The sequence below is a fragment of the Myotis yumanensis genome, unplaced genomic scaffold (genome assembly GCF_028538775.1).
Source record: "Myotis yumanensis isolate MYYU_CA2020_CCGP unplaced genomic scaffold, mMyoYum1.0.hap1 SCAF_1, whole genome shotgun sequence".
Taxonomy (NCBI): Eukaryota; Metazoa; Chordata; class Mammalia; order Chiroptera; family Vespertilionidae; genus Myotis; species Myotis yumanensis.
In genome coordinates, this window is record NW_027223752.1 from 169,404,025 (window position 1) to 169,431,604 (window position 27,580).

The following is a 27,580-nucleotide window of genomic DNA, read 5'->3' on the forward strand; positions in this document are numbered from 1 at the left end:
AATCTGCAAGAAAGTCATGCTCTAAAGTATCATTGGAAAAACATTATGGAGCACTTCCTTCAAAGCTGATGGGAAGGGCGGGACTTAGAAAATGCCCCCCATTTCATACTGCTTGTTGCTCTCACGGTGCTGTCCATGAGCTTTATGAAGAGGACTAAATGCATGAGATTTGAATGCAGTCCTGAAAGTGTTTCTCAACTTTTATTCTGTACATTTTAAGTTTCACTGTAAAACAAATAACAATTCCAAAACAATATGATATGCAAGTTTTTAATTTTTTAAAATGCATTTATTTTAACTTTATTTCTATTAGTGTCTATTTGTTTTTACTTATCGTTCATAAAACTCAACTAAATTAAGATATAAAATGGCTGTTTGAGCCCCCTTTTTAGTATCAAAATACTTTAGATTCTAATACTATCAAATATACCTTAATGTTTCATTACAATATAGTCCAATATTTCTAACCAAAGAAATCAAAGTTCTTTATTGTTCACAATGATTTCTTAATGATTACTGTCCTAAGTTCCTTAGGATAAATAAATTTAAAAAAATGTTCTCTATATGAATTGGCATTTTGAAGATTTCAAAGTATTCTGAATGGGATTAGAAACAACTAACGTAGAAATTTAAGTAAGAAAATTATATTTGAATTTATATTGTACTCCACAAAACTCCTAGTAAAATTGTTTTGTAACAGGCCATTATAAAAACTTTATAAAAGCCGAAACCGGTTTGGCTCAGTGGATAGAGCGTCGGCTTGCGGACTGAAAGGTCCCAGGTTCGATTCCGGTCAAGGGCATGTACCTGGGTTGTGGGCACATCCCCAGTGGGAGATGTGCAGGAGGCAGCTGATCGATGTTTCTCTCTCATCGATGTTTCTGGCTCTCTATCTCTCTCCCTTCCTCTCTGTAAAAAATCAATAAAATATATTTAAAAAAAAAAAAAAAAAAAAAAAAAAAAACTTTATAAAAGATTTTTTTGAATGCAAAAAGAAAATGACAGGATTTTTCTGATTACACAACAAAATAAAAATGTGTGTAAAATTGTGCGTAAAATGATATGGTAAGTTCAATAAAGTGCCACTCTGTTCCATATGGCAGCCACTAGCTATATGTGGCTGAGGCAGATATAGACACTTCCATAGACAGTGCAGATACAGACATTTCCATCACCACTGACCGTTCTATTGGGAAGCTCTGATCTAGTGCAGTCCACTGGTAACCTAGGATGTGAGTACTATTCATCCAACCATTTTACTGACAAGGAAATCAAAGCTTAGGGAGAAGTGACTTGAACAAGGTCCCATGGCTAGACTGCAGTGCAGTAGGGAATTAACGTAGTTATTTCGCGTCCAGAGCCTGCATGCGTCCAAGTCAAGCATTCTTAAAGGCCCTCCTGCCTTCTAATGTTATCAAGAAGTTTTAAAGGCTGAACAGCAAAAAGTAAAGGGAAAGAGGTACACATTTCTTAGATTTTAAAAATCAACAACAAAAGTAAATAAACAAAAATAAAACTCAACAACAACAAAACACAACACAATCTATAGCCTCTTAAAGCTTCCTGGTATTTAGAAAAACCAGGAGAGCATCACATTGAAGAATAAACAGAGAATATCTATAATAAAAATGATAGATATGTCATATCTTTATTCTTTACAAAATGCCCATGATGTATGTAACTAAGTCTTGAAGGTGAAAAAATCAGTAATATGAAATAATGGAGCTAACCAACCTTTTTTCCCCTCCAGAGCGAACTCGTATGGAAGAGAGCCTTCCTCGTCCTGGGGCTCTCTGTGCTAGCGGTGTTCAGCAGCGCGTACTTGGGTTTCCCTGGGTCCGGAGGACTCTGCACATTGGTCATGGCTTTCCTTGCAGGCCTGGGATGGGCCAGCAAAAAGGTGCATTTCATTCTGTTCTTCTTGTAACTACTTAGTGACTAGATTAATTTTTCTTTCCAGATACTTAACATCAGGTTAATAAAATTATTTTAGCATAAAAGCTATTTTCCATGCAGAGATAAATGTATGCCCAAATGTACACACACACATTCTTTTTTTCTATTACATACTAGTCTATAACTTGAAATAAATCTTGGTCACATTCCCCTGATGCCTTCCTTATTCTTTGTAAGGGCTGCAGAGTACTGCATTGTATGACTGCACTATACTTTATTAAACCAGCCTTCTACTCACATACATTTAGATTGTTTCCTGTTTTCTGCTAAACAAAAAAAAATCCTTATATATACCATAGTTTATAAACTCTAAGACACTAGCAAGTCTAAGAAGAAAGAAAAAGAATGTTAAAGCTAAACTCTGACATGACATCCTAATTTCAGAAATGTTTAAATGTGAGGAAATGTGTATCTTTAAATCAACAAAACATATCTTTGAGTTAATCTACAGGGTAATTTCTAGAGATAAGACTGCTCTATGAAAGAGGATGCACATTGATATTTTTTAAATTTTACTTTTCAGTTACAATTTAAGTATGTGTTATTTTGTGCTAGTTTCAGGTATACAGCATAGTGATTAGATAATCATATACTTTACAAAGTGTTCCCCTCAATATTTCCTGTACCCACCTGACACTGTGCATGGTTATTACAACATTATTGACTGTCATTTTGATAGTATCAATTTACTCTTTTATTAAGGCTGTACCATACTGATAGGTGAAAAGTGGTATCTTGTTTTCTGTTTCTTTGATTAGCAGTAAAATTGAATACTTTTTCATATATTTAATCACTTGTATTTTTTTCTTTTCTTTGATATATCTTTTGTCCAATTTCTTCTGAAATCTAATGCATTGATTATTGATCTGTAAGATATACTAGTATACACACACATATATATGATATTAGCCTTTTTATGTAGTTCATTTTTAACATACAAATGACATTTTTACATAGTGAGATCTATGAGTCTCTTATGACCTTTCCTCAATAGCTTTTTTTTTTCTTAAAAATTTCTTTATTATGCGGGTAAAATCTTACATAAGTCATCGCATTTATTTTTTACAGTAGCCTTGACAAATTCACCCACTTTACAGATGAGGACAACGAAGGCTTAGAGATATTAGACAGATTGTCCAGGGTCCCAAAGGTGGTACGTGGCAGAGCCAGGATGAGAACACACCTTTAGACTACAGAGGGGCCCTGACTCACAATGATTCAGCTTAGGATTTTTTTACTTTACGATGATGGTGCTGAAGCAGTACACATTCAGTAGAAACTCTAGGTGCAGTTTTGAATTTTGATCTTTACCTGGGCCAGCGATATGCAGTCCGAAACCAGATACTTTTCCTGATGCTGGGCAGTGGCAGTGAGCCTCAGCTCCCAATCAGGCACGGGATCACGAGTAAACAACCAATACGCCAGAGTACTGTGTTGCCAGCATTTTTTGGATATTGTGTGTTTTGTTTTTGTATCCCATCTTGTCAACAAAATGCCCATCTGTGGCTCTTGCTTCTAGTGAGAAGTGAAAGACAATTACTCTTAAGGAGAAACTAAAGATAATGGCTTAACTACAGGCTAATGTAAGTGCCCTGAGCACATTTAAGGTAGGCTAGGCTAAGCTATGATGTTTAGTAAGTTAAGTGCATTAAATGTATTTTCAACTTTGATGGATATATTGGGACATAATCTCAACATAAATCAAGGATGTCTGTGTATCAGTATGATTCCCCGAAGAAAGGAAAGGAAACAAATGTTCATTGAACAATCACGTGGCAGGCACTCTGCACACCTTTTGTAGTTCAGTACTCAGGAGAGTTCTCACTTCTGGAGACATCTGTCCAATGCATCCAGATTTTGGACTTCTTTCCTCCCTTGGTCTGGAATATAGCATAAGGTCAAGAACTCTGACTGCATGGGCTAATCTCACCGGTACAATCTTGTACCTATATGATCACATACAAGTAATCTTACTCCTCAGTCCTCAATTTCTGTATCTCTGAAGTGGGGAGGGACAATAGCAATAACTCCTACACTGGAGGACTAGGTGAAGTAATCTCTAGAAAACAAAGTGCTTGGTCATTGAATGCACTCAGTAGATAATAGCCCAGATTATTTTTATACCTACTTCCAGAGCAGCGCAGCATAGTAAAAAGAGCATGAAATTTAAGATATGGAGATTGGGATTCCAAGCCCAGTTCTACTATTCTCTACCTGTAAATCCCCCCAAAACGTCACTTCCTTCTCTAACACTCAGTTTTCTTAACTGTAAAATGGAGAAAATAACAATATCTAAAGAGTTGTTGGGACTATTATGTGGGAAAATGGAAATGGAACACTTGTAAACTCAACAGTTCTATAGCAATATTGTTGACTTGTATTTTGAAAAACTAAAATATTTCATAAAATTTCATTTATGCCTATAGTTTTCATTTATGCCCATAATCTACCCTCCAAATTTCCAAGAAATCCACTGTCTGTGGTACATGGGAAGGTGTATTGCTCAAGGGCGTTGACTATGAAGTCACCCAGGAGTAGGCTGGGGGAGGCTGCTGGCCACTGGATGCTGCTGGCCACCAGGCACTGTAAGATCCTGGCCCTGGAGAAACCACCTGGTCAGCAGGAGCCTGGTGCTGTAGGATCCTGCTGCAGGAGCCACTGAAACCAGGAAGAGCACCTTCCTCTGGCAGTATTTCTTCAGCGCCCTCTACTGACAAAATTTAACATGGTGCTAGCTAGCAAAGGAGAAATACTTTAATTAAAGAGCTTAAAGATGGGGCTCCATTTTCCGCAGAGCAACAGAGAAAGGGGGCAAGGGACAATAAATTAATAACTGGAACAGCCTTTTATATGTAGATTTTATTTTTGTGCATAATTTGAAATCTCCTTAAAAGGTATTTTCTTGTAAAGATAAAATAAAATTGGAAATAAATTAGAGGTCCATCAATAAAGAAATAATTCAATAAACTGTGGTACTTCCATACCAAATTAGTATGTAGCAATAATGAGGTACCTGGATATATGTGCTAATATGAAATCTAAATCATATTGTTAAATTAAAATGAACATAAAATTTTAAACTATGAAAGAAAAGTATTATAGTATGTGAACACACACATACCATGCATTCAGAAGTAGTTCTCCTAAGATTACTTTATAAGACTATTTATAATTAAGATCTATCTGCAAAGCAACATTAAACACCTCATATCATAACTGTGTTACAAATATATGCAATTTTTGCTCTGTCCTAGCTAACCTCTTCATTTATAGATGTCACAGAAATAAAGCCTATCTCAGCTCAAATAGACTCAAATTTTATATTAGTAAAATTCTTAGAACTTGTAACTTTATATAATAAAAATTCATATGTATGTTTGTTTTCTTAGGCAGAGGTTCAAAAAATTATTGCAGTTGCCTGGAACATCTTTCAGCCCCTTCTCTTTGGTCTGATTGGAGCAGAGGTATCTGTTTCATCTCTCAGACCAGAAACTGTAGGTAAGAATTTCAAAGTAGTACTTTAGCTAAAATAAACTTTTTATATTCAGTTGAAATACCTTTAGTAGGTATATGTTCAGTAGTTCCCATTGTCACATATTTAATAATGGTCTAAAAGTAGTTGGTTAGTAGGGGGTAATGTGGGGATAAGGACACATATGTAATAAATAAATAAATAAATAAATAAATAAATAAGTAGTTGATTAGAAAATAACGTTCATCAGCCCTAGGTGGTGCTCAGTGGTTAGAGCGCTGACCCTCAGGATTGCAAGTTCAATTCTGGTCAAGGGCATGTACCTTGGTTGCAGGATTAAACCCCCACCCTGGTTGGGCATGTGTGGGAAGCAACCAAACAATGTGTCTCTCTCACATTGGTGTTTCTCTCTCTAAAAATCAATAGAAAAAAATACCCTCAGGTAAAGTTTAATTAAAAGAAAATAATGTTCATCCGTCTAAGATAGTAAATTAAATATCTTTACAATTATTCCTTGTAAAAAAAAGTAACACTGCTTACTACTTTCAAAAAATGCAGGCCTTAAAATATTTTTTTCTTTTTTTTTTTTTTATTAAATCTTTATTGTTCAGATTATAACATTTGTTCCTCTTTTTTCCCCCCATAACTCCCCTCCTTCCAGCTCCCACCCCACCCTCCGCCCTCACTCCCCACCCATTGTCCTTATCCATAGGTGCACGATTTTTCTTCAGTCTCTTCCCGCATCTCGCACACCCCTTTTCCCCCCAAGAATAGTCAGTCCATTCCCTTTCTATGTCCCTGATTCATTATAATCACCAGTTCATTCTGTACATCAGGTTATTTATTCACTTGATTCTTAGATTCATTTGTTGATAGATGCATATTTGTTGTTCATAATTTGTATCTTTACCTTTTTCTTCTTCTTCCTCTTCTTAAAGGATACCTTTCAGCATTTCATATAATACTGGTTTGGTGGTGATGAACTCCTTTAGCTTTTCCTTATCTGTGAAGCTCTTTATCTGACCTTCAATTCTGAATGATAGCTTTGCTGGATAAAGTAATCTTGGTTGTAGGTTCTTGGTATTCATCACTTTGAATATTTCTTGCCACTCCCTTCTGGCCTGCAAAGTTTCTGTTGAGAAATCAGCTGACAGTCGTATGGGTATTCCCTTGTAGGTAACTGAGTTTCTTTCTCTTGCTGCTTTTAAGATTCTCTCTTTGTCTTTTGCTCTTGGCATTTTAATTATGATGTGTCTTGGTGTGGTCCTCTTTGGATTCCTTTTGTTTGGGGTTCTCTGCGCTTCCTGGACCTGTAAGTCTATTTCTTTCACCAGGTGGGGGAAGTTTTCTGTCATTATTTCTTCAAATAGGTTTTCAATATCTTGCTCTCTCTCATCTTCTGGTACCCCTATAATTCTGATGTTGGTACATTTGAAGCTGTCCCAGAGGCTCCTTACACTATCTTCGCATTTTTGGGTTCTTTTTTCATTTTGCTTTTCCGGTTGGGTGTTTCTCGCTTCTTCGCATTTCAAATCTTTGACTTGATTCTTGTGCTCCTCTGGTCTGCTGTTGGGAGTCTGTATAATATTCTTTATTTCAGTCAGTGTATGCTTACTTTCTAGTTGGTCCTTTATCACACCATCGAGGGTCTCATTAGTTTTCCTGTACATCTCATCAAGTTTATCGACAGACTCTACAAGCCTCTTGAGAGACCTCAAAAGTGTGGTTCTGAATTCAATATCCTCCCTTGATAGTTTTGTCCTGTTTCTTTGTCTCCGAATTTTTTTACTCTTTCTTGGTACACCCCCTAGTGGTCTTTGTGCGCAGTCTTGTTGTAGTTAAGCCTTGATTGTTATAGTTAATACAAGAGGGATTTGACCTCCAGGCCGACTGGCTGTGATAATCAGCTGTGTTTGCAGTGGAAGAACTTGTGTCCTCTAGGGAGGTGCTAAACTAGCCTTTGCCTGAGGCTATCCGGCAAATGCCTCAGTGCAGGGCTTGGGCGGGGCGGGTCCCACGGGATCAACAGGGAGGAGGAGGGAGCAGTTATGGCTGCTCTCAGTCCGTCCCCAGGGGCTCTGCCTCTCTGTCCCAGCAACAGCTGCAAACCTTGGAGGGACCGTAGCCAGACAGTCCTGCTTCTCCCGTTTGAGTCTGGGTCCCTAGAGACTCGCCCAGATCTGGAGCTCTGAGTCTGAGGCTCCCTCTGGATTGAAACAGACAACCACGCCCTCAGCCACCAGCCCACGCTGCGCGCACTCCGCACCTTAGTATTTTACTTCAGCACTGCGCCTCCTCTGATTCTCGGTTCCTCCTAGTTGTAGAACTTCCATTCAGCCAGCCTTCCTGTGGTTCTGGATGATGTCCGTTCGGTCTTTTAGTTGTATTTTTGAAGTGGTTGTTCGAGGCAGCAAACTCCGGCGTTAACCTATGCCACCATTTTGTTTCTCTATTTTTTTCTATTAAGAGTGTTCATCTAGCCTTGTTCTGATCAAGGGCCAGAATTTTAAAGATAACTAGTCAGTTCTATAATATGTACCCATGGAATGGAAATGTTTGTGCATTCTCTTTTTTTAAAATTTATTTAAGCATTTAAAAGCCACCATATTAAAACTCTCTTGATTCATAGCATTGTATTTGAAGTTAATTTGCACATACAGGGTGTATTCTCTGTATTTCCTCCTTTCCTCGCATCACAATATGCTCCCTCCATCCAGGGATCCCATCCCTGCCACCTCCTCCTGGATCTCACACATAGATTCTTCTCATACATCTTTGAATGGATTTGTCATGTGCATATATGTCAGTTTCTCCTCTTCAGAATTTAAACAGAGTCTAAGCTCTCTTATCTTAAAATAATATTCATTCATTCTAATACATGCTGCAACATGGGTGGACATAGATGAGGACAGTATACTATTTGAAATAAGCCAGTTACAAAAAGACACAGGCTGTATGATTTCACTTATATGAGGTATCGAATATAGTCAACTTCATAGAGACAGAAAGTAAATGAGGTTGCCAGGGTTTTAGGGGAAGAGTTCTGGTGATTAGTTGCATAAAAATGTGAATGTTTAATACTACATAGCTGTATACTTAAAAATGGTTAAGATGGCCCTAGCTGGTTTGGCTCAGTGGATAGAGCATCAGCCTGCAGACTGAAGGGTCCCTGGTTTGATTCCCATCAAGGGTACATGCCTGGATTGTGGGCTTGGTCCCCAGTAGGGGGCGTGCAGGAAGCAGCTGATCAGTGACTCTCATCATTGATGTTTCTATCTCTCCCTCTCCCTTCCTCTCTGAAATCAATAAAAATATATTTTTTTAAATGGCTAAGATGGTAAATTTTATGTGTATTTTAACACAATTAAAATTTATTCTTTCTCCATTTCACTTCCCTCCTCACTTACTAATCTACCTCTCTATTCCTTTTTTCAACTTTTCCAAAGAGGTAAGTAACCATATCCCCTTTTTCCATTTTAACTCTTATTCTTTTATTCAATACATTAAAAAAAAATGCATTTTAGACCAGCTTCTGCCCTTTCACACAACCAACCCTGCTCTGATAAAGGTCATATTGCTAAGACCATGGAATGCGTTACCGGTCTTTATTTTATTTGAGCTCTCAACAGCATTGGGAGATCTTTAAGCCACTTTTTACATTGAAGTCTGAAATTATATTTTCCAGAGCCTTCTGAGTCCTCCTTTTTAAAAAAAAAAATGTATATATATATATATATATATATATTTTTTTTATTGAGTCTTCCTTTACACTCACATATATGTGGCTTAAATGCTACTCTTTATCTAAGTTTTTTCCAAAAAAACTACATATTGTGTCAACTTCTATGCTACATACCCTACATCACATCTCTGAGCTCACCTACACTCAGTGGTTTTGATTATGAACTACATACTTCCAAAATCTTTATCTCTAAATCAATATACTCAGTTGCTAATTGGATATTACCATTTATAAGTCCTACAAAATTTCAAACTCAGTGTGTCTAAAACTTTCTCATCATCCTCTCCCCAAACTTTTAATGTTCCCCTTTGAGAGTGGTATCATTTCTTGTACCTGATACTTCAGACAACAAATACTTTGGAAAATTTACCATCATGGGAGAAATATTAGTGCCCTTCAACAAAGAGCCACATGGCTTTTCTATAAAGAAACCATATTCACAGTAGATTCACAGTAGATCCCCAGCAATGTTTATCTGGTGTTTTACAGCCTTTTAAACTTAAGAAAGTTTATCCTGCCTGAATTTTGTTTTTTTTCAACTGTAAAATAAGAAAAATTACCCCACTGGTTGTAAAGATTAAGAAAAGTAATATACTTAGGGCTTAATACAGAATGTGGCACAGAGTAAACACTTAACAAATGTTACTTTAAAAAAAGCCACCCTATTATTTACCAGTCACCTTAGCTATGCCTTCCTCAGATCCAGTAACCTGCAGCAGCCTTTGTCACAATCCCTTATTTTGCAAATCAGGATGAACTTATCTCTATCAGCAAAGGAATTTAAAGGACTGAATGAAGTACGTACATGTGAACCAGGCCTAATGGGCAGTCAGTGTAAACACAAGGGCGGTAAGACACAGGGACTGATAAACATTTTGAATATCACCTCTGGTCTTATACTCTGTAAAGACTTCTCAACCATTATGATGAAAATACTGATTTTCTCTTCTTCTTGCTCTCTTACCAATATATTTATACTTCACTTACCTTACAGTATATTAACTGGTTGTTTATGCTTCTGGTTTCCTCTGACTTAGAAGTACATTGAGGCAAAGTCTGTACATTATATATATATTTGTGTACCCAGTACTTAATCCAAATCCTGTCATGCATTGTTATCATTTAGTAAATTATTGTTGAATAAACACATGGGAGAAAGTGTAGTTTTTGCTATAATGCGTAAGAGAAATAACACTCAAATCTCTTTTGCAGAAAATCAAATATGTTTAATTAAGTCTTCATTTTATTCTAGGGAAAATACCTTCTTTTAAATAAATGGTCTGATTGATCCTTAATACAGGTGTGGGCAAAAGTAGGTTTACAGTTGTAATACAAATAAATAATACAATAATTAATAAATAATAAGCTGTGTTTCATGTACTTTCAACTGTAAACCTACCTTTGCTGACCCCTGTATTAATATTTTGATAAATTATGCCTAACCATTTTTGTCTTTTGAATTTTTTAATAGATTTATATTACTGCTGTTGATAGTATTTTGAATCAATAACTATGAGATTTGATTTCTCCCCCAATATTTCATTATGTCTAAAAATTGAGTATTTCTTACAGGCCTTTGTGTTGCCACCTTGGGCATTGCAGTATTGATACGAATTTTGACTACATTTCTGATGGTGTGTTTTGCTGGTTTTAACATAAAAGAAAAGATATTCATTTCTTTTGCATGGCTTCCGAAGGCCACAGTCCAGGTAATGGTAGCTAAAGAATGGCTTTACAGTTTAACTCCCGTTTCTATTTGATACCTTGAAATTTTTTTTTTTTTAAATGAGGAATTATTATATGTCAGGTAATATATTTTATTCTTTTTTTTTTTTTCCCTATACCTTGAAATTTTGAATAAAAGAGCTTAGTCAAATTTGGTGAAAATAAGTAATTGAAGTTTGATTTGTAAAAAGAGTTTTACTCATCTATTCTTTAAAAGTTTTATTTTTGCTATATCGATTCCTTAAATATGACAGCTCATTTAAATTTATTTAGATCAGTGGTTCTCAACCTTGGCTGCACATTAGAATCACCTGGGAATCTTCTTAAAATCCTGATTTCTGGGCCTCATCCTTCAGAAATTCTGTTTCTTTGCTATGGGGTGGGGCCACAACATTAGTAACAAAGAAACAGAATTTCCGGAGGATGAGGCCCAGAAATCAGGATTTTAAAAAGATTCCCAGGTGATTCTAATGTACAGCCAAGGTTGAGAACCACTGCTTTAGAGTATGATTTGCTGCAAATATAATATATTCCTAATTGTATCACATATTTTTTTATCACTGAGGATATGTTTTTTTGTTTGTTCACTTGTTTTACTTTAGAGAGAAAAAGGAAGGGAGAGAGAGAAACAAACATTATGTGAAAGAGAAACATCAATCAGCTGCCTCCTATACTCAACCCCATCAGGGATCAACCTGCAACCTGGGTATGTGCCCTGACCAGGAATTGAATCCACGACTTTTCAGTGTACAGATGATGCTTCAACCAACTAAGCCACACTGGCCAGGGCTGCGTTGCATATTTTCTAGAGTAATTATAGCAAATGAGATTTAACTGTTCCATCCCTGATTGTTTTTCAATTATTTAAGTATCTATTTCATGAAATAAAAATCAAATGTTCATACTTTAGGAATTTTGGGGGGATGTGTATTCTCTGTAACTACATGTCAGATGTACAGTTGTGGGCTTAAGTATTATTTCAAAAAAGTTTTTTCTTTCCATCAGACTTTCAAAGATGTCTGAGATATAATGGCTAAGAATACTGTGAGGTTAATATAGTGCAATAGAAACAATAGTTTCTCCCTCGGTGTCTTCAGCTTCCACACTACTTCTGGTAACTTTAGTAAATAAATATTAAAAGAATCCCTCTAGTAGCTTTGATATGAAATATTTGTTTCTAAACATTAAACTTTAAAAGATGGCACCTTCCTGTTATCAAAGAAAAATTTAAAAAACATGATATATTATCTAGGAATATAGATAATATTTGTGTTCAAGAATGTATGTTCTGTGAAACAAGTATTGTATAGAATTTTCTTTTTTCTCCCTTTGCCACAGCACAAGACTTTTTATGCATCTTTTCTATATTAGTTGTTTTTCAAACTTTTTTGTTCATATGATACTATAAAAATATACTTTAAATCACAATTCAGTATACATATACACTCCCAAAGATATACATACACACACAAAAGAGAACTAAAAGAGAAATATACAGTTGACCCTTGAGCAACCCAGGGGTCAGGGGTCAAAAATTCGTGTTTAACTTTTGACTCCCCCAAAATTCAGCTGTCCCTCTGTATCAGTGAGGGATTGATTCCAGGACCCACCTGTGGTTACCAAAATCTGAGGATGCTCAAGTCCCTTATATAGGGGGTCCCAAAATTCAGGCAAGATTTGCAATTGAATTGAATTGAATTGCAAATCTTGCGTGAATTTTGGGACACCCTATATAAAGTGGTGTAGAACAGTGCATACACTCAGCCCTCGGCATCTGCAGATTCCCAACTTCAGGTGGAAAATGCTCTTTTTTTTTCCACATGCAAAAGAAGTTGATCCTTTTTTTTAAAATACCATATATAAAATTAACATAAAACAGATAAGATCTAAACATCAGAGCTAAAACAAGAACACTTTTGGGGAAAAAAAAACAGTGGAAAATCTTCATGACATTGCATTTGGAGATGATTTCTTGAATATGACATCAAAGATATGGATATGACATCAAAAATATGGGAACAAAAGAAAAATAGATAACCAGGACTATGTCAAAATTCAAACCTTCTGCGTATCAAAGGGCACTGTCAAAAGCCAACTTCAGTTCCTGCCCTGGTGGGTCTTTTAGTTTAGCGAGGCAGACCGGCTCGGACAAGCGTGGCGCATGCTCTGAGAGGGATATTGTAGAAATGAACTACAGAGGGTGTAAAACTGCAAATCCTCAGGGGAGACCCGCAGAGCAGTGCAGCCATGGGCAAGCTGGACAAGTTTTCTCTCTCAGCTTTGTGTTATAGTCCCTGGGGCCAGGCTTAAGCAATTCGGGAAAAGATGCTTATGTAACTCTTTTGTAGTTGAAGATTCATTTTTCACTTCTCCTTAGAACGGAACACTGCTGGTCACCTTCTGAGTCCTGCACCATCAAATGTTGGTTTGCTTTCTGTGCCATCTTCTTCGGCTGGATAATCCCAGATCCTTTCACTTTTCTGCTTTAAGACCCTATGGCAGCGGTTCTCAACCTGTGGGTCGCGATCCCTTTGGGGGTCGAACGACCCTTTCACAGGGGTCGCCTATAGTGTAAGCCGATAATGCCTGCCTTGGGGGGGTGGTCGGTGTAGGCGATCCTGATTCACTACTAGTCTCATGTGGGGCTTTCGATAAGGATCCAAACTGGGCAGGAGAAATCCTGCCTCCGCGCTCAGGGGCAGTGTCTTGAAGGCCCCCCCTAACGCCCCCCTACCGGCCTCCCACACCACCCTGTCCGCCCTTAAATCTGGGCTTCGGAGAGCCCTGATTTGGTCCACACTCTCAGGCGGACTCTGCGGGCGTGGGTGCCGCCCCCGGAAGCTGTTTTCAATCATGGTTAATTGAATTCACAGCTGCAAAACCTAGAGATATGGAGGGCTGACTGTATATTTATTGAAAAAAATTCACGTATAAGTGGATCTGCAGAGTTCAAACCCGTGTTGTTCAAGAGTTGAATATATATCGTCATGTGTGCAGTCCTTTCCAAGAATTCATGAAACATTGAATTAGTTATGGTACCAGGTAACCTGCAATAACAAAGAAGCCTCAATACAGGGACTAAATTAGATAGCTTTTTTCTTTCTCACCAGCAGTCCAGCAAGGGCATCCCAGAGCTGGCAGGGTGACCACTGTCCTCAGCATGTGCCTTTCAATGAGTCCAGCTTCCACAATTTCTCACCCAGTGGGAAAGGGGGAAAGAATAAGGTACAAGTGTCTATTTGTTTTCAGGGAACAACCGGAAGTAGCATTTATCACTTCCACTCACTTCTCAGTGGCCTTAGATACAGGGCTTCATCTTGTTCCAATGAAGGCTGAAAAAAAAGTGTCTGTGTGGACAGCAATGAGACCAGCTAAAACTCAGGAATTATAATAAGGAAGGAAAAAGGGACATTCAGATATTTGTGGTCAATTAGTAGTCTCTGCCATTGTGTCTCGTGCACACTAATATTTCCTCTTCTGTTTCTCTGTCCTAGAGGCTAATGTGCTCAGTGGAATAAGGGGAAAACCAGATAGACTGATATATGATTTTCCCATATGCACTAATGCTGTATTTTGCCTCTAAAAGGAAAACAAGAATTTTTCTAAGTTTTTCCAGTAGATAAACTTTAAATGAAACATTTCACCAATCCTGAGCCAAAGAGTTAACCAAATACCTAGTTTTGAAGGTACTATCACTTTCAAGTTTCATGATGTTTCAAAATTAGTTTTGATTCTAAAACAATACATATTTTTTTTCATTTAAAACTTCATCATCTTCCAGTAAATATCACTACATACTTTTTTTCATCTTGTTCTTTCTTAATTCCAAATTCCTAAAGATGAAAAATTGAGATGCCCAGTAACTTTCCTCTTTAGTCAGAAGAAATTTAGTATAAAGAATCATGTTATAGTTAGCTAAATCATGAGTCTGTGTTCACCTTGTGTTTTGAAATATATTTGCCTGATACTTTTTGTAACTTTACCTTATGCAAAGAGATACAGATGAATCATCATTCTTTCCCCATGCAAAGGCAGGGGCAGTTTTCAAACAATCAGAACCAACTTCAGTATACTTTGAAAGAAGACTTACTGAACTTTCTTAGTTGAGCAAAAGAATAAGCAATTTTCCGTAGCTGGTTTGGCTCAGTGGAGAGAGTGTCAGCCTGTGGCCTGAAGGGTCCTGGGTTCAACTTTGGTCAAGGGCACATCCCGGGTTGTGGGCTCAATCCCCAGTAGGGGGCATGCAAGAGGCAGCCGATCAATGATTCTCTCATCATTGATGTTTCTATCTCTCTCTACCTCTCCCTTCCTCTCAAAAATCAATAAAAAATATTTTTTTAAAAAAAGATTCATTATTTTTTTAAAAGAATAAGCAATTTGTTAAAAAATAATTGACCTTCTGTCTATGTGTTTATCTTATTGTGTTTCCAAATTTACCTTTAAACTTTTATAGGCTGCAATAGGATCTGTAGCTTTGGACACAGCAAGATCACATGGAGATAAAGAGTCAGAAGAATATGGAATGGATGTGCTGACAGTGGCGTTTTTGGCCATCCTCATCACAGCCCCAATTGGAAGTCTACTGATTGGCTTGCTGGGCCCCAAGCTTCTCCAGAAAGCTGAACATCAAAATAGAGATGAAGAAGTTCAAGGAGAGACTTCTATACGCCTTTAGAGGTGAAAGGAAAGAATGCTGAATGTGATGATTAGAAAGCTGCTAACAGAGGCTACTTTTATCAAGATGAATCCTGAAATATGTAATGCGTAAGCTTAAAATGAACAGAACCGAAAGTGTGACTATTTCTTTAAACAGCATTTTTAGCCATTACCCTTTCCACGTGGATGGTGATGTTCTGCATCTCCAACCTGATCTCTCTACCTTATTATTTTTTCAAACACCCCTTCATCATATATCTCAATTTGTACAGGGGCATATACACTTGAATGTGCTACCACAATTTAAAATTCACCTGGGAAAGACCAAGTTCAGAATCCTGTTCTGCCAGCCAACAGCTTTCTCTGACTCACTGTTAGTCACAGCTTCATGATGCACGGTCGCCTAGCTTCTCATGTGTTGAGTTGGCTCCTTTTTTTTTCTCTCATCTTTTCTTTTTTGCTTTCTACTCTCTTTCCCTGTTAATCTGCCTCACCTCCACTTCTACCCCTTTTATTAGAACAGATTCGTCCTGCCAAAATATTAAAGTACACAAAGCATCTTCATTGGTTCTTCCTCTTGTGCTTTCTAGACAACAGAAGCCCTTGTCTTGACTCCTAGCTGGCTACACAGAGTTGCCCTTTCAGTGGCGCCTCTGGGTTTGCCTCCCCCTAAAGAGCGCCCTGTCCAGCCCTTTCTTATTTGTTTCAGGCTCTTCCTGTTCTCTAGGTGAGAGGTAACTCATTTTCAAATCTATGCCAACCTCATAAGTTGCTATGATGAAGAAACAAACAAACAAACAAATACCAAATAGAAATGTATTTGTGTGTCATGAAACTGACTGGCTGATTGATGCTGACAGGGTTCCTCTGCTCATGAGGTAACTCAGACCCACCCTCTGTCTGGAGACTCTGCTCTGCTCAGGACACGGGTTAAAGATGGGTCTCCTTCCTAGCCCTCAGGACGAAGGGAAAAAGGAAGTCCAAAGCAAGCAATTTGTTTTTAAGGAAGTGGCAGGAGGGTGGACACATGTCTCCCTTACATTCTATTGGTGACAACCACACCAGCTGTGAGGAGGCAGAGCAGCATTCACATTCCTACCAGGAAGGAAAGATCAGATTGGGGAGCCAGAGGTGCCCTTGTGCTGGCAGGTACCATCACTTGGTCACATATGCTTGCATTTTAACAAGGGCTTTCACTCTTTAACTAAAAGAGTGACTTCTGTGGCTGGAATTTCAGACATTGTGACATGCCAGCAGAGAGGATAGTAGAGGAAAAATTCATCTGCATGGGTCACACTGTATCCTACTTACTCAACTCTCTCTGCTTTTGTGTGTCACGCATAAGTGCCTTTATTACTGTTGGCCAACTCCTAGTTGCTAGGATAATCATGCTAAAATACTGTTTGCAACTTTTGTCATGTTGTTTGTATACATAAATAATTTATTACTTCTTGTCATATCCCATCCAAACCATTTAACCTAGAATTCAAAATTCTATCTAATCTTGAATTATATAATATGTATTAAATGAGTGGATTATGAATATTCTGATTCCACCAAAGTGATCTGTGCACAGCCTCTCCATGCCCCTTCTCCCATGATGTTCACCTCCATTCAAAACTAGCTTAATTTGTATTCAGCTAACATACTATAAAGTCATAACAGGCTTCATTTTTATGTCAACCTGACTCTGATTACTCTGTTACTTTGGTTACTGTATTCCCTTACTGTGTATGTTTTCAATTTGGACTGAATGTATACCAAAGTTCAGATGGATCTTTCAAATTGAACTTCATTGGTTAGGTGCATCTTGGTGATAACACCAGATACTAAATGCTCTTGTGTTTCTTCTTACAAGGGTACTAATTTCATCATCAGGGCCCTATCCTTAGGTCCTCATCTAAACCTAATTATTCCCCCATAGGCCCCAACTCTAAATACCATCAAAATATGAATTAGCAGGGAGATGCGGAGGACACAGTTCAGTTCAGAGCAGGGGAGTCATACTTCCAAGGATGGCGCTAAACAAACATTGAAAATTCTTGTTCTTCAGTGCCCTTTCTATTCCTACAGTCAGTGTCATTCATATCACCTCTGAAAAGTATTTTTTTTTAGAAAGAATTATTAGGTTTCAGACCTTTATTCTGTTTTCACATTTCAATATTTTTCTCTTTGGCATTAATGTTAAATAACCTTGATTGAACTTGGGTGTGCTCAAAATTTCCTGAGCCATACATTTGCAAACAATCTCATCCATTACATCCTTTAAAAATAATATTTGATTATTTTTTCTGATTATAAAATAACATTTCAATTACAGAAAATTTAGAACACAGGAAAGTACAAGAAAGAAAACTGAGACTACTCTTAGTGTAAATACCCATTTTATTCAGATTCTTTTAAATTTTACCCTTGCAGTTCTGAAGAATGTGTTATTTTCATAAAGATTTATTCTCCATTGAATTAGTTGGGCCAAAGTTAACATAAATGCATACATTTGAGTTTTGTGAAGATATATATATTGATGACTTTTTATTGTATATAATGAATGTTAAGCCTTCCAAAAATTTTTATTCACCTGTTCTAATATTCATTTTGCAATAAATAAAATAAAAATCCTTGCCGTCGTGGAGCTTATGTTTTAAAATTCATTCATTCACTCATTCAGATACACTTAAAAACATGTTTGCTATATGCCAGGCTTTATGCTAGCTACTGGGGAATACCGTGATGAACAAGGGCTCTGTTTTTAATGGAACTTGAATTCTAGTGGGTGGTTGGAACTTGGGAATACAGATGTAAATAAGACATTCTTGTTTCAAGAATCTTACAAGGAAGTAGGATATGTTCAAATAGCTGTAATCCAAGTCAATGATTCAAACGTGTTCTCAAAGATCAAAGATGGTGGTAGAGTAGGTGAATGTTACACACTTACCTCCTCCCAGGACCAAACTGGAATTATAACTAAAATATAGAGCAATCAACCTGAATAACCAACTAAAGACTAGCTGAAGAGGAGTCTTAAAACCAAGGATCTAGAAAAGAAACCACATCAAGACTGGTAGGAAGGTCAGAGGTGCAAAAAGGGCTGGCCCTGCTCCCATAGGTGGCAGCTGAGCTTCTGGAGGAATATCTCAGCTATAGGGGTTCCGGGTAGAGGCCTCCAAGCCAGACTCCCCAACCCAGAGCACTAGAGCCAGAAAGAGGCGCCCATATAACATCTGGCTGTGAAAATCAACAGGAAGACGGACCAGCATGGCTCAGCAGGTGAGCATCGACCCATGAACCAGGAGATCACTGTTCCATTCCTGGTCAGGGCACATGCCCAGGTTGCAGGCTCTATCCTGGGTGTGGGACATGCAGGAAGCATTCTATCAATTATTCTCCCTCAGCATTGATATTTCTATCTCTCTCTCCCTCTCCCTTCTTCTCTGAAATCAATAAAAATATATTTTTCAAAACTAAACTATCAGTGCTGAACTTTCGGCCCAGACAGGATTGACCCCAGAGACTGCTATTTTACGGTATTTAAGCTGACTTAAGGGAAAACAAGATCTGACTTGTGACAAGTGACTCCTTGTACATGCAGCAGAGGGGGGTGGGGGGGCGCTACGATTTGGCCAAAGGGTTCTGTAATGTCAACTATGTGCCTGGATTTTTACAAACCAATAGGTTAAAATTCAGAAGAGACGTCGAGATTTGAAAAGGGTTGAATAGACCGAAATAAACACCTGGCGGTCCGGGGAATACGGGAACTCTCGTGTCCACAGTGGGAGCAGCTACAACGCCACTTACCAGTAAAGGCTCCGCCGCCACCAGCCCCACTCAGGCCACGCCCACCGCCACCAGGCCCCGCCCCTCCGCCACCAGGCCCCGCCCCTCCGCCCTCCCCGGGGCCAGCGAGCCTTTCACCCTCCGGCCTCCCGCAGCGTGTGTGGCTGTTGCTGGGCGCAGGGGAGGCTCCCTGCGGCGGGGCGCTAAAGGAGTTGTTGGTTCGGTCCTCTTTCCTCCACTCTCTTCCTTTCCAGGCCCTTGGCTTTTTCAAGGAGCATTATGAAGACTGCTGTAGCCAGGACATAGAGATGGTGCAGTCCTGTCCCGCCTTGGTTTATTGCCCTGGGGCAGATGGCAGGGCAGCCAGCATAAACCCGCCATGGGACTGAGCGAGGTGAGGAGAGGGTAACCAGGTTTCCCACGCGGAGCGGAGGGGCTGGAGGAAGTAGGGCTGTGCGAACCCCCTGCTCCACCAGGGACGCCAGCAGCCGGGTCTCAACCCGGCCCTGGGACCCGGAGGGGACAGAGGCGGATGGGAAACAGCGCTGCCCCGGAGCGAGGTCAGGGCTGGGACAGGCATGGACCCTGAGTTTCCATCCCCCACCACGGCTCCACCCGCTACCCTCAAAGCTTCACCGTCTCCATTAGCCTTATATTAATTATATACTATAATTTAATAAGTGCATGCAGCAGTCATTTATCAGAACATCAAAATACATGTAAAATAAATGTTTGACTAATTAAGCATACTGACCATATGCATAGAATGCATGTTTTAGTCAACATGGGCTATCAAGTGAAGAAAATTTCAGTTATGAATAATGTGAGAATGAAGAAATGTAATTGTTCCCAAATTTTCATATTTTGTCAGTTCTAGGGATAAGGGCAGAGAAAGGAAACAGTGTGGGGGGTCAGTTTTTGAAAATCTTAACAAAATCTTCAAATAGGTTAAAATACAATATGTTTTTAGGTGCCTAATATACTCATACTAGAGGCCTGGTGCATGGATTTGTACACATTGAAAGTAAATTAATTAGAAGGTGGCCGGTGGGGCTGGACTGGGCGAGATGAGCTGGACACACCTGGAGCCAACTTCCCATGGTCCCTCCTAGTCCTGCTGAACCTGGGGCGGCACCAGGGTTGAAAGGGCATCTGCGGAGTTGGTGGGGTCCCATCCAACAGGTGGGGTCCCTTGGCCTGGCCTGTGGGATTGGGCTGAAACCAGCAGTTTGACATCCCCCAAGGGGTCCCGGAGTGCAAGAGGGCACTCTGCAAGTTGCTATGACTTGGCAGCTCCTGTGTTGAGCATCTGCCCCCCTGGTGAAGATTTAAGGAAGAGGCCTCCCTATCACAGGTTGAGGCCTCTTGCCCAGTTTCACCTCCAGTTTGACAGGATTTTAGGTGGTCATTGTGCATCATAGCTACCAGTCAGTCGGCCAGTCACTTAGGCTTTTATATATATACTAGAGGCCGGTGCACAAAAATTTGTGCACTTGGGGGGAATGGGGGGTCCCTCAGCCCAGCCTGTGCCCTCTCGCAGTCTGGGACCCCTCAGGGGATGACCACCTGCTGGCTTAGGCCTGCTCCCTGGAGGATTGGGCCTAAGCTGGCAATCAGACATCCCTCTGGGAGCCCGGCAGCCCTCGGGGGATGTCCACTTGCCAGCGGGGAGCAGGCCTAAACTGCAGTCGGACATCCTTAGCACTGCTGAGGAGGCAGGAGAGGCTCCCACCACCACCGCTGTACTGGCAGCCATCAGCCTGGCTTGTGGCTGAGCAGAGCTCCTCCCATGTGAGAGCGCCCTGACCACCAGAGGGCAGCTCCTGCATTGAGCATCTGCCCCCTGGTGGTCAGCATGTGCCATAGTAACCAGTCATTCCCAGTCCTTCTGCTGTTAGGGTCAGTTTGCATATTACCCTTTTATTATATAGGATAGAGGCCTGGTGCACGGATGGGGGCTGGCTGGTTTGCCCTGAAGGGTGTCCTGGATCAAGGTAAGGATCCCGCTTGGGTGCCTGGCCAGCCTGGGTGAGGGGCTGATGGCTGTTTGCAGCTGGTCACACCCCTTTCAGGGTGGGGGTCCCCACTGGGGTGCCTGGCCAGCCTGGGTGAGGGGCTGAGGGCCGTTTTCAGGCTGGCGGGTGACTGAAGTTCCCAACCTCTCCTTTTTTTCTTTTTTTTTTTATTCTGGGATTTATTTACCTTCTATGGCTGTCACTGGAGCTGAGAGCCGGCTTTAGCTCTGAGGCTCGGCTCCAGCTCTGAGACCTCGGCTGCTGGAAGCAGGTATCTGGGTTTGTTTGGGTTCTATAATTGAAACACTGTTGCAGCTCCAGCTCGGCCGCCTGGCTGAAAGCATGGGGTTTGTTTAGCTTCTATAATTGCAACATAGTTGCTTAGAGTGCAAGCTCAGAGCCCAACAGCTGCAGGCGGGGAACCTTGGCTTCCTCCTTCACTGGAGCAAGCAAGCCTCCTGTTTGTTTCAGCTGCCTGGCTGCCGGCTGCCATCTTGGTTGGCAGTTAATTTGCATATCGCCCTGATTAGCCAATGGGAAGCATGTCGGAGGTACGGTTAATTACCATGTTTGTCTATTATTAGATAGGATATATAAATAGGGGAAAGCTGAGATGACAAAAATACAAAATCAGCCCTAAAATGTCTGCATGCTAATTCGTCACTATTTCACTCTTACTCTAGTGATATTGGCTAAGAAGAACATAGCATTAATGAGTAACTCATGAAAATCCCTCAGCGCTTTAAGTCTTGCCTCTTTTCTAATAGTCTAGTACAGCTATTTTCAACCTTTTTCATCTCATAGCACACATAAACTAATTACTAAAATTCTGTAGCACACTAAAAAATATATTATATTTTTTGCCAATTTGACAAAAAAAGAATAGGTGTAATTTTGATTCATTTACATTGGACAGTTATTATTGTGTTGCCTGTTGTCATATTTTTTAATTTGACAATCTAAGGAAAAAGAGGTTAGTGCCCCTGACTAAATAGTCAAGTATTGCATGTTTTAAAAATTACTGCAGCACACCAGTTGAAAATCGCTAGCCTAGTACCAGGTTTTGCTTATTTTAACAGAGTCATTTGCTTTTATTATATGTTAACTTTGCTTAACATTTTTCATTATGCCTCATGTTCTCCCACCCACCCACCACCCAAATGCAGGCTGTGTTAGGTCCTCTGGCTCTAGAAACTGCAAGAATCAGCTCACCCCACTTGGAAGCTCACCCCACTTGGAACCATATGCGAAGGATGTGATGACAATAGCATTTTTAGCCATCTTGATCACAGCTCCAAATGGAGCTCTGCTTATTAACATACTGGGGCCCAGATTACTTGCACGCCATAATCCAAACTAAACAAAACAAGAATTGTCATAATGAGCACTTCATTAAAAGCTCATTTGTCATCACCTGCCTGCTTCTAATGAATTTTCTTACATGAGACAAAAATTAAAAGATACAAATATGTGAAGACTACACAGAAGCAAGGACTGAATAAATGTGATTTGATTATAGAGCTTTTCTACGATTTTTATTACAAAGTTAATTTAATTGAAAAATGTAAAATAGAATGTGTTCTTAGTATTTACATATCTCAAGAACAAAATTAATCTGTAAATACCTTGGGAATATTTAAAGTAATCCATCAGGCTGAATTGCTTCCTAATACAAAATAGGCACCTATCTCAGTTGCTTTTTGCTTGAATAACCCTCTGAATTTCAGTGGCCCCCACTGACCACATGATCATCATTTCCTGTCCGCTCACCAACAGTTCCCCAAAAGCTCATCTAACTCAAGTTTTCTTTTTCTTTCACTGACAACATATTACTTAAAAGTCTGTTGGCAACAATTAATATACACTCCCATCAAGTGGCCATTGGATGTGTACTGTCCTCGGGGGGGAGTGCAATTTGGGCGACACAGTTCCTTTTATCTGAGGGACTTGGTTGTGAGCCCTCAACAGAGAACAATTGAAGATGGCAGGGGAATGAGTGCCTCAGTTTTATATACACCACAGAACACACCGCTGCCCACCCCTTGTGTCATTTGTGTCTATTGCTTCATATGATTTCACTGCATCTAAGAAAAGCTCCTTCAGGATTTTGGTTGGTTTCTTTTGCTGGGGAAATTTCTGAAAGAACATTAGTGGAATGAACTACAGTGCCTAAGCTCAGCAGCTGGTCTTGCACCCTCAACTGATCATCTCCCTCCTCTGCTATCCATGTGCTGTCTGGTCTACATTCCTCTCACCCTCAGCTAGCACCTCTGCTGGTCTCAGTCACTTATCTGGTGGACGGACCCAGATCCTCATCCCTGAGGTGTCTGAGCCCAGGTCACCATTCCTCCTATACTGAGTGTTGGATGCCATGCACAAACTGCACCTGTCTACTTAAATCAAGCCATCAAAATTAAACAAGAGGCTACCTAGAGATCCCCCAGTGGATTCCTTGGGTGCCAAAAACATTCCTCTCTCCTTCCATTTTGTATTGAAAATGAATTGCAACCATTGATCTTTTTTTTTGATCTTTTTAAAAAAATTATCTCTAAAATTTTGCCTTCTGATTAAATTACTGTAATTTAATTAACTTTGTTTATTTGGGGATGTATTATTAGGTATCTACAATTTTAGGATCAGTGTATCTTCTTAGAGAGTTTTTACTTTTATTATGATGTAGTGTAAGGAGGTGAATTTGAACATTTCAGGACTGATCAAGAAAAAAACTATGGCCACCAGGTGGCACTATCACACAAGCTTTATTTGGGCAATACTTTGCCAGGTCTGCAGAAGGCTCTAAGAGTGTGAGACCATCCAGAGGCTTAAGGCCATGGGGGCCACCATCCAGAAGGAAAGGGGGCAAGGGAACTTCTGGGGTAGAGAAGCATGAGGGGGGGCGTGTCTAGGGGGCTTTTGTATGTTGTTACGCTGCAGCATTCAGCCTGGTAGGGAGATGCTGGGTCAGAAAATTCCAAAGGGTAGCAGCAACTTAGCATCTTTGTAGCCTAAGGCTCATTTTGTCTGTGGTAAGCAGATTTTGGACACAGTTTCATGTTAAGTAAAGCAGGCAAGCTCTAAATGGCTAAAAACCTACTTGTCTGGGCTGTGTTTAAAACAACTGATGTGTAAAGTTTTGGTTTCATGCCAGGGGCCTTTTGAGCTAGTGGGTCTCAGCCTCCTGTAAATAAACAACACAGGGCCAATATATAGAAGCTATCTTTGCCTAATATACACAAAAGGTAGTGATTCTCTTTATCTCTTTTTTTCCAATCACATTGTTTATTATACTTTTTTAAAAAATAAATCTTTATTGTTCAGATTATTACAGTTGTTCCTCTTTTTCCCTCCATAGCTCCTCTCCACCCAGTTCCCACCCACCCCCACTTTTACCCCCCCCCCCCCACTGTCCTCATCCATAGGTGTACAATTTTTGTCCAGTCTCTTCCCGCACCCCCCCACACTCCCATCCCCCCAAGAATTGTCAGTCCACTCCCTTTCCATGCCCCTGATTCGATTCTATTCACCAGTTTATTCTGTTCATCAGATTTTTTTATTCACTTGATTTTTAGATTCACTTGTTGATAGATATGTATTTGTCGTCACTTTGTTGTTCATAGTTTTTATCTTTACCTTTTTCTTCTTCTTCCTCTTCTTAAAGAATACCCTTCAGCATTTCATATAATACTGGTTTGGTGGTGATGAACTCCTTTAGCTTTTGCTTATCTGTGAAGCTCTTTATCTGACCTTCAATTTTAAATGATAGCTTTGCTGGGTAGAATAATCTTGGTTGTAGGTTCTTGCTATTCATCACTTTGAATATTTCTTGCCACTCCTTTCTGGCCTGCATAGTTTCCGTTGAGAAATCAGCTGACAGTCGTATGGGTACTCCCTTGTAGGTAGCTGACTATTTTTCTCTTGCTGCTTTTAAGATTCTCTCTTTGTCTTTTGCTCTTGGCATTTTAATTATGATGTGTCTTGGTGTGGTCCTCTTTGGATTCCTTTTGTTTGGGGTTCTCTGCGCTTCCTAGACTTGTAAGTCTATTTCTTTCAACAGGTTTTCTGTCATCATTTCTTCAAATAGGTTTTCAATATCTTGCTCTCTCTCTTCTTCTGGCATCCCTATAATTTGGATGTTGGTACGCTTGAAGTTGTCCCAGAGACTCCTTGCACTATCTTCATATTTTTGTATTCTTCTTTCCTTTTGTTTTTCCGGTTGGGTGTTTTTTGCTTCTTCGTATTTCAAATCTTTGACGTGATTCTTGGGATCCTCTAGTCTGCTGTTGGATCTCTGTATATTATTCTTTATTTCAGTCAGTGTATGCTTAATTACTAATTGGTACTTTTTCATATCCTTGAGGGTCTCACTATATTTCCTGGAAGTTGCTAGAAGATTCTTGAGTAACCTTATAACCGTGGTTTTGAACTCTATATCAAGTATTTTGCTTTCCTCCATTTCTTTCATTTGTGACCTGTTTCTTTGTCTCCGCATTTTGGCTGCTTCCCTGTGTTGATAGAGTGGCTTTGTGTGGTAGGTGTCCTATAGGGCCCAGTGGCTCAGCCTCCCTAATTACCTGAGGTGGACACTCTTGGTGCACCCCTTTGTGGGCTTTGTGCACAGTCTTGTTGTAGTTAAGCCTTGATTGCTGTTGGTGTCACTGGAAGGAATTGACCTCCAGGCCAATTGGCTGTGAGAACCAGTTGTATCTACAATGGGAGAACTTCTGTGCTGGAGACACTCTTACGGGGCAGGACTTGCTTCAGTGGGGCTTTGGTGCTCACTGAGTCTGCCCCCTGAGTGTGTCTCTCATTGATGTGAAGAGTTGTAATCTGGATGGTCTCACTCTGACCACTGGGTACACTGGCTCTTGGATCTCCAAGGAGGTGCAAAGTCTGCCACTGCCTGAGGCCACCCAGCAGGAGCTACAGAGAGATCTGCAGATTCCTCCTCTTTGTTTGGGGTTTGGAGATGCCCAGATGAGGTGCAGCTGTGAAGTAATACGGGCTGCTGATGAGCCTTAAGCCTTCTTTTGGAAGCTCTGTGGTTCACTGACCCAGCTACAGTTTGACAGGATTTTAGGTGGGAAAAGGCCAGGACATTAGTATGCAAAAGCCTCTGTGCACAGCTTGGGTGGGACGTGGTCTCAGGGAATCACCGGGCGGTGCAAACAGCAATCGTTGCCCAACGGCCCTCCCTGGATTGGTCCCTGGGTCTCTGTGTCCCAGGGCCCTGTGCAGGAACAATGAATGCTGCAGGCACCTCTGTGAGAAAGCCGCCCTCATGCTCCAGTCCAATGCCAGACAGTAGTTTCTCTCCGTATGAGTCTGGGCCCCCAAATTCTCGCCCGGAGCTGGAGTTTAGAGTAGTCGGGAGCTTGCATCTCCCTCCTGATTGAAAAGACAACAGCTTACCCAGCTGCCAGCCCCTTTCGCGTGCATGCCTCCGTACCTCCACACTTCCATACCTCTGCACCTCCTACCAGACTCAATGCGCTTTTCTCTTTCCTTCTAGTTGTAGAATTTCCACTCAGCCAGCCTTCCCATGGTTCTGGATGATACTTGTTTTGTCTTTTAGTTGTATTTTTAATGTGCAAGGCAGCAAGTTCAGGTGTTTACCTATGCCACCATCTTGGTTGTCTCTCTTATTATACTCATTTTTTAAGGTTTTTTTTATTGGTATTATTGTGGTAAAGTTTCAGCTTATCATAGTCCGCTATCTTACTAATTATTACTCAAACTGCTTTAATAGAAATTGTACTTCATTTTTTGCTCCCACTTAACTAAAACTGCTCTTAGTAATGTAATCAATAGCCTTCATGTTATCAAATCCAATTAATGTTTTAAATTTTCTTATTGGTATGTATTAGGGTCACCAAAGGAGGAACACACAAGGCCAAAAGTGGTAAAGAATTATAAACTTACTAGAGGCCCGGTGCACGAAAATTCATGCACTGGAGGGGACAGATCCCTCAGCCTGGCCTGCACCCTCTCACAATCCAGGACCCCTTGGGTAGAGTCCCTAGGCCTGGCCTGAGATCAGGGCCTATCGGGGCTTTCCTTTCCCTGGCTGCAGGCAGCTGGCCCTGCCCCCGCCGCTGCGACTGCTTGCCATCTATGCAGTGCTGCCCCCCCTCCCCTGCCACCAGTCACCTCCCTCTGCAGGTGACAGGCGTGGGGTGTGATGGCTTGACTGGCCTGGGCCTCCCTCTGTGGGGTGATCGCTGGCTGGCCACACACCTGCCA

General features: G+C 40.3%; 1 protein-coding gene across 7 annotated transcripts in view; it reads left to right on the plus strand.

Moving 5' to 3' along the window:
- SLC9B2 (solute carrier family 9 member B2) overlaps positions 1-18,101 on the plus strand; it is a 58,651-nt gene extending 40,550 nt beyond the window's left edge. For 5 of the 7 annotated variants that reach the window (XM_070391851.1, XM_070391859.1, XM_070391835.1 and 2 more), the window contains exons 9-12: positions 1,751-1,900; positions 5,346-5,454; positions 10,743-10,879; positions 15,349-18,100. In XM_070391851.1, the coding sequence (XP_070247952.1) occupies positions 1,751-1,900; positions 5,346-5,454; positions 10,743-10,879; positions 15,349-15,570 (618 nt within the window). In that variant the 3' untranslated portion in view covers positions 15,571-18,100. Of the gene's footprint in view, positions 1-1,750; positions 1,901-5,345; positions 5,455-10,742; positions 10,880-15,348 lie in introns of all 7 variants that reach the window. The other 2 variants (XM_070391876.1, XM_070391885.1) reach the window with 2 other exon arrangements.
- The last annotated feature ends 9,479 nt before the right edge of the window (positions 18,102-27,580 follow it).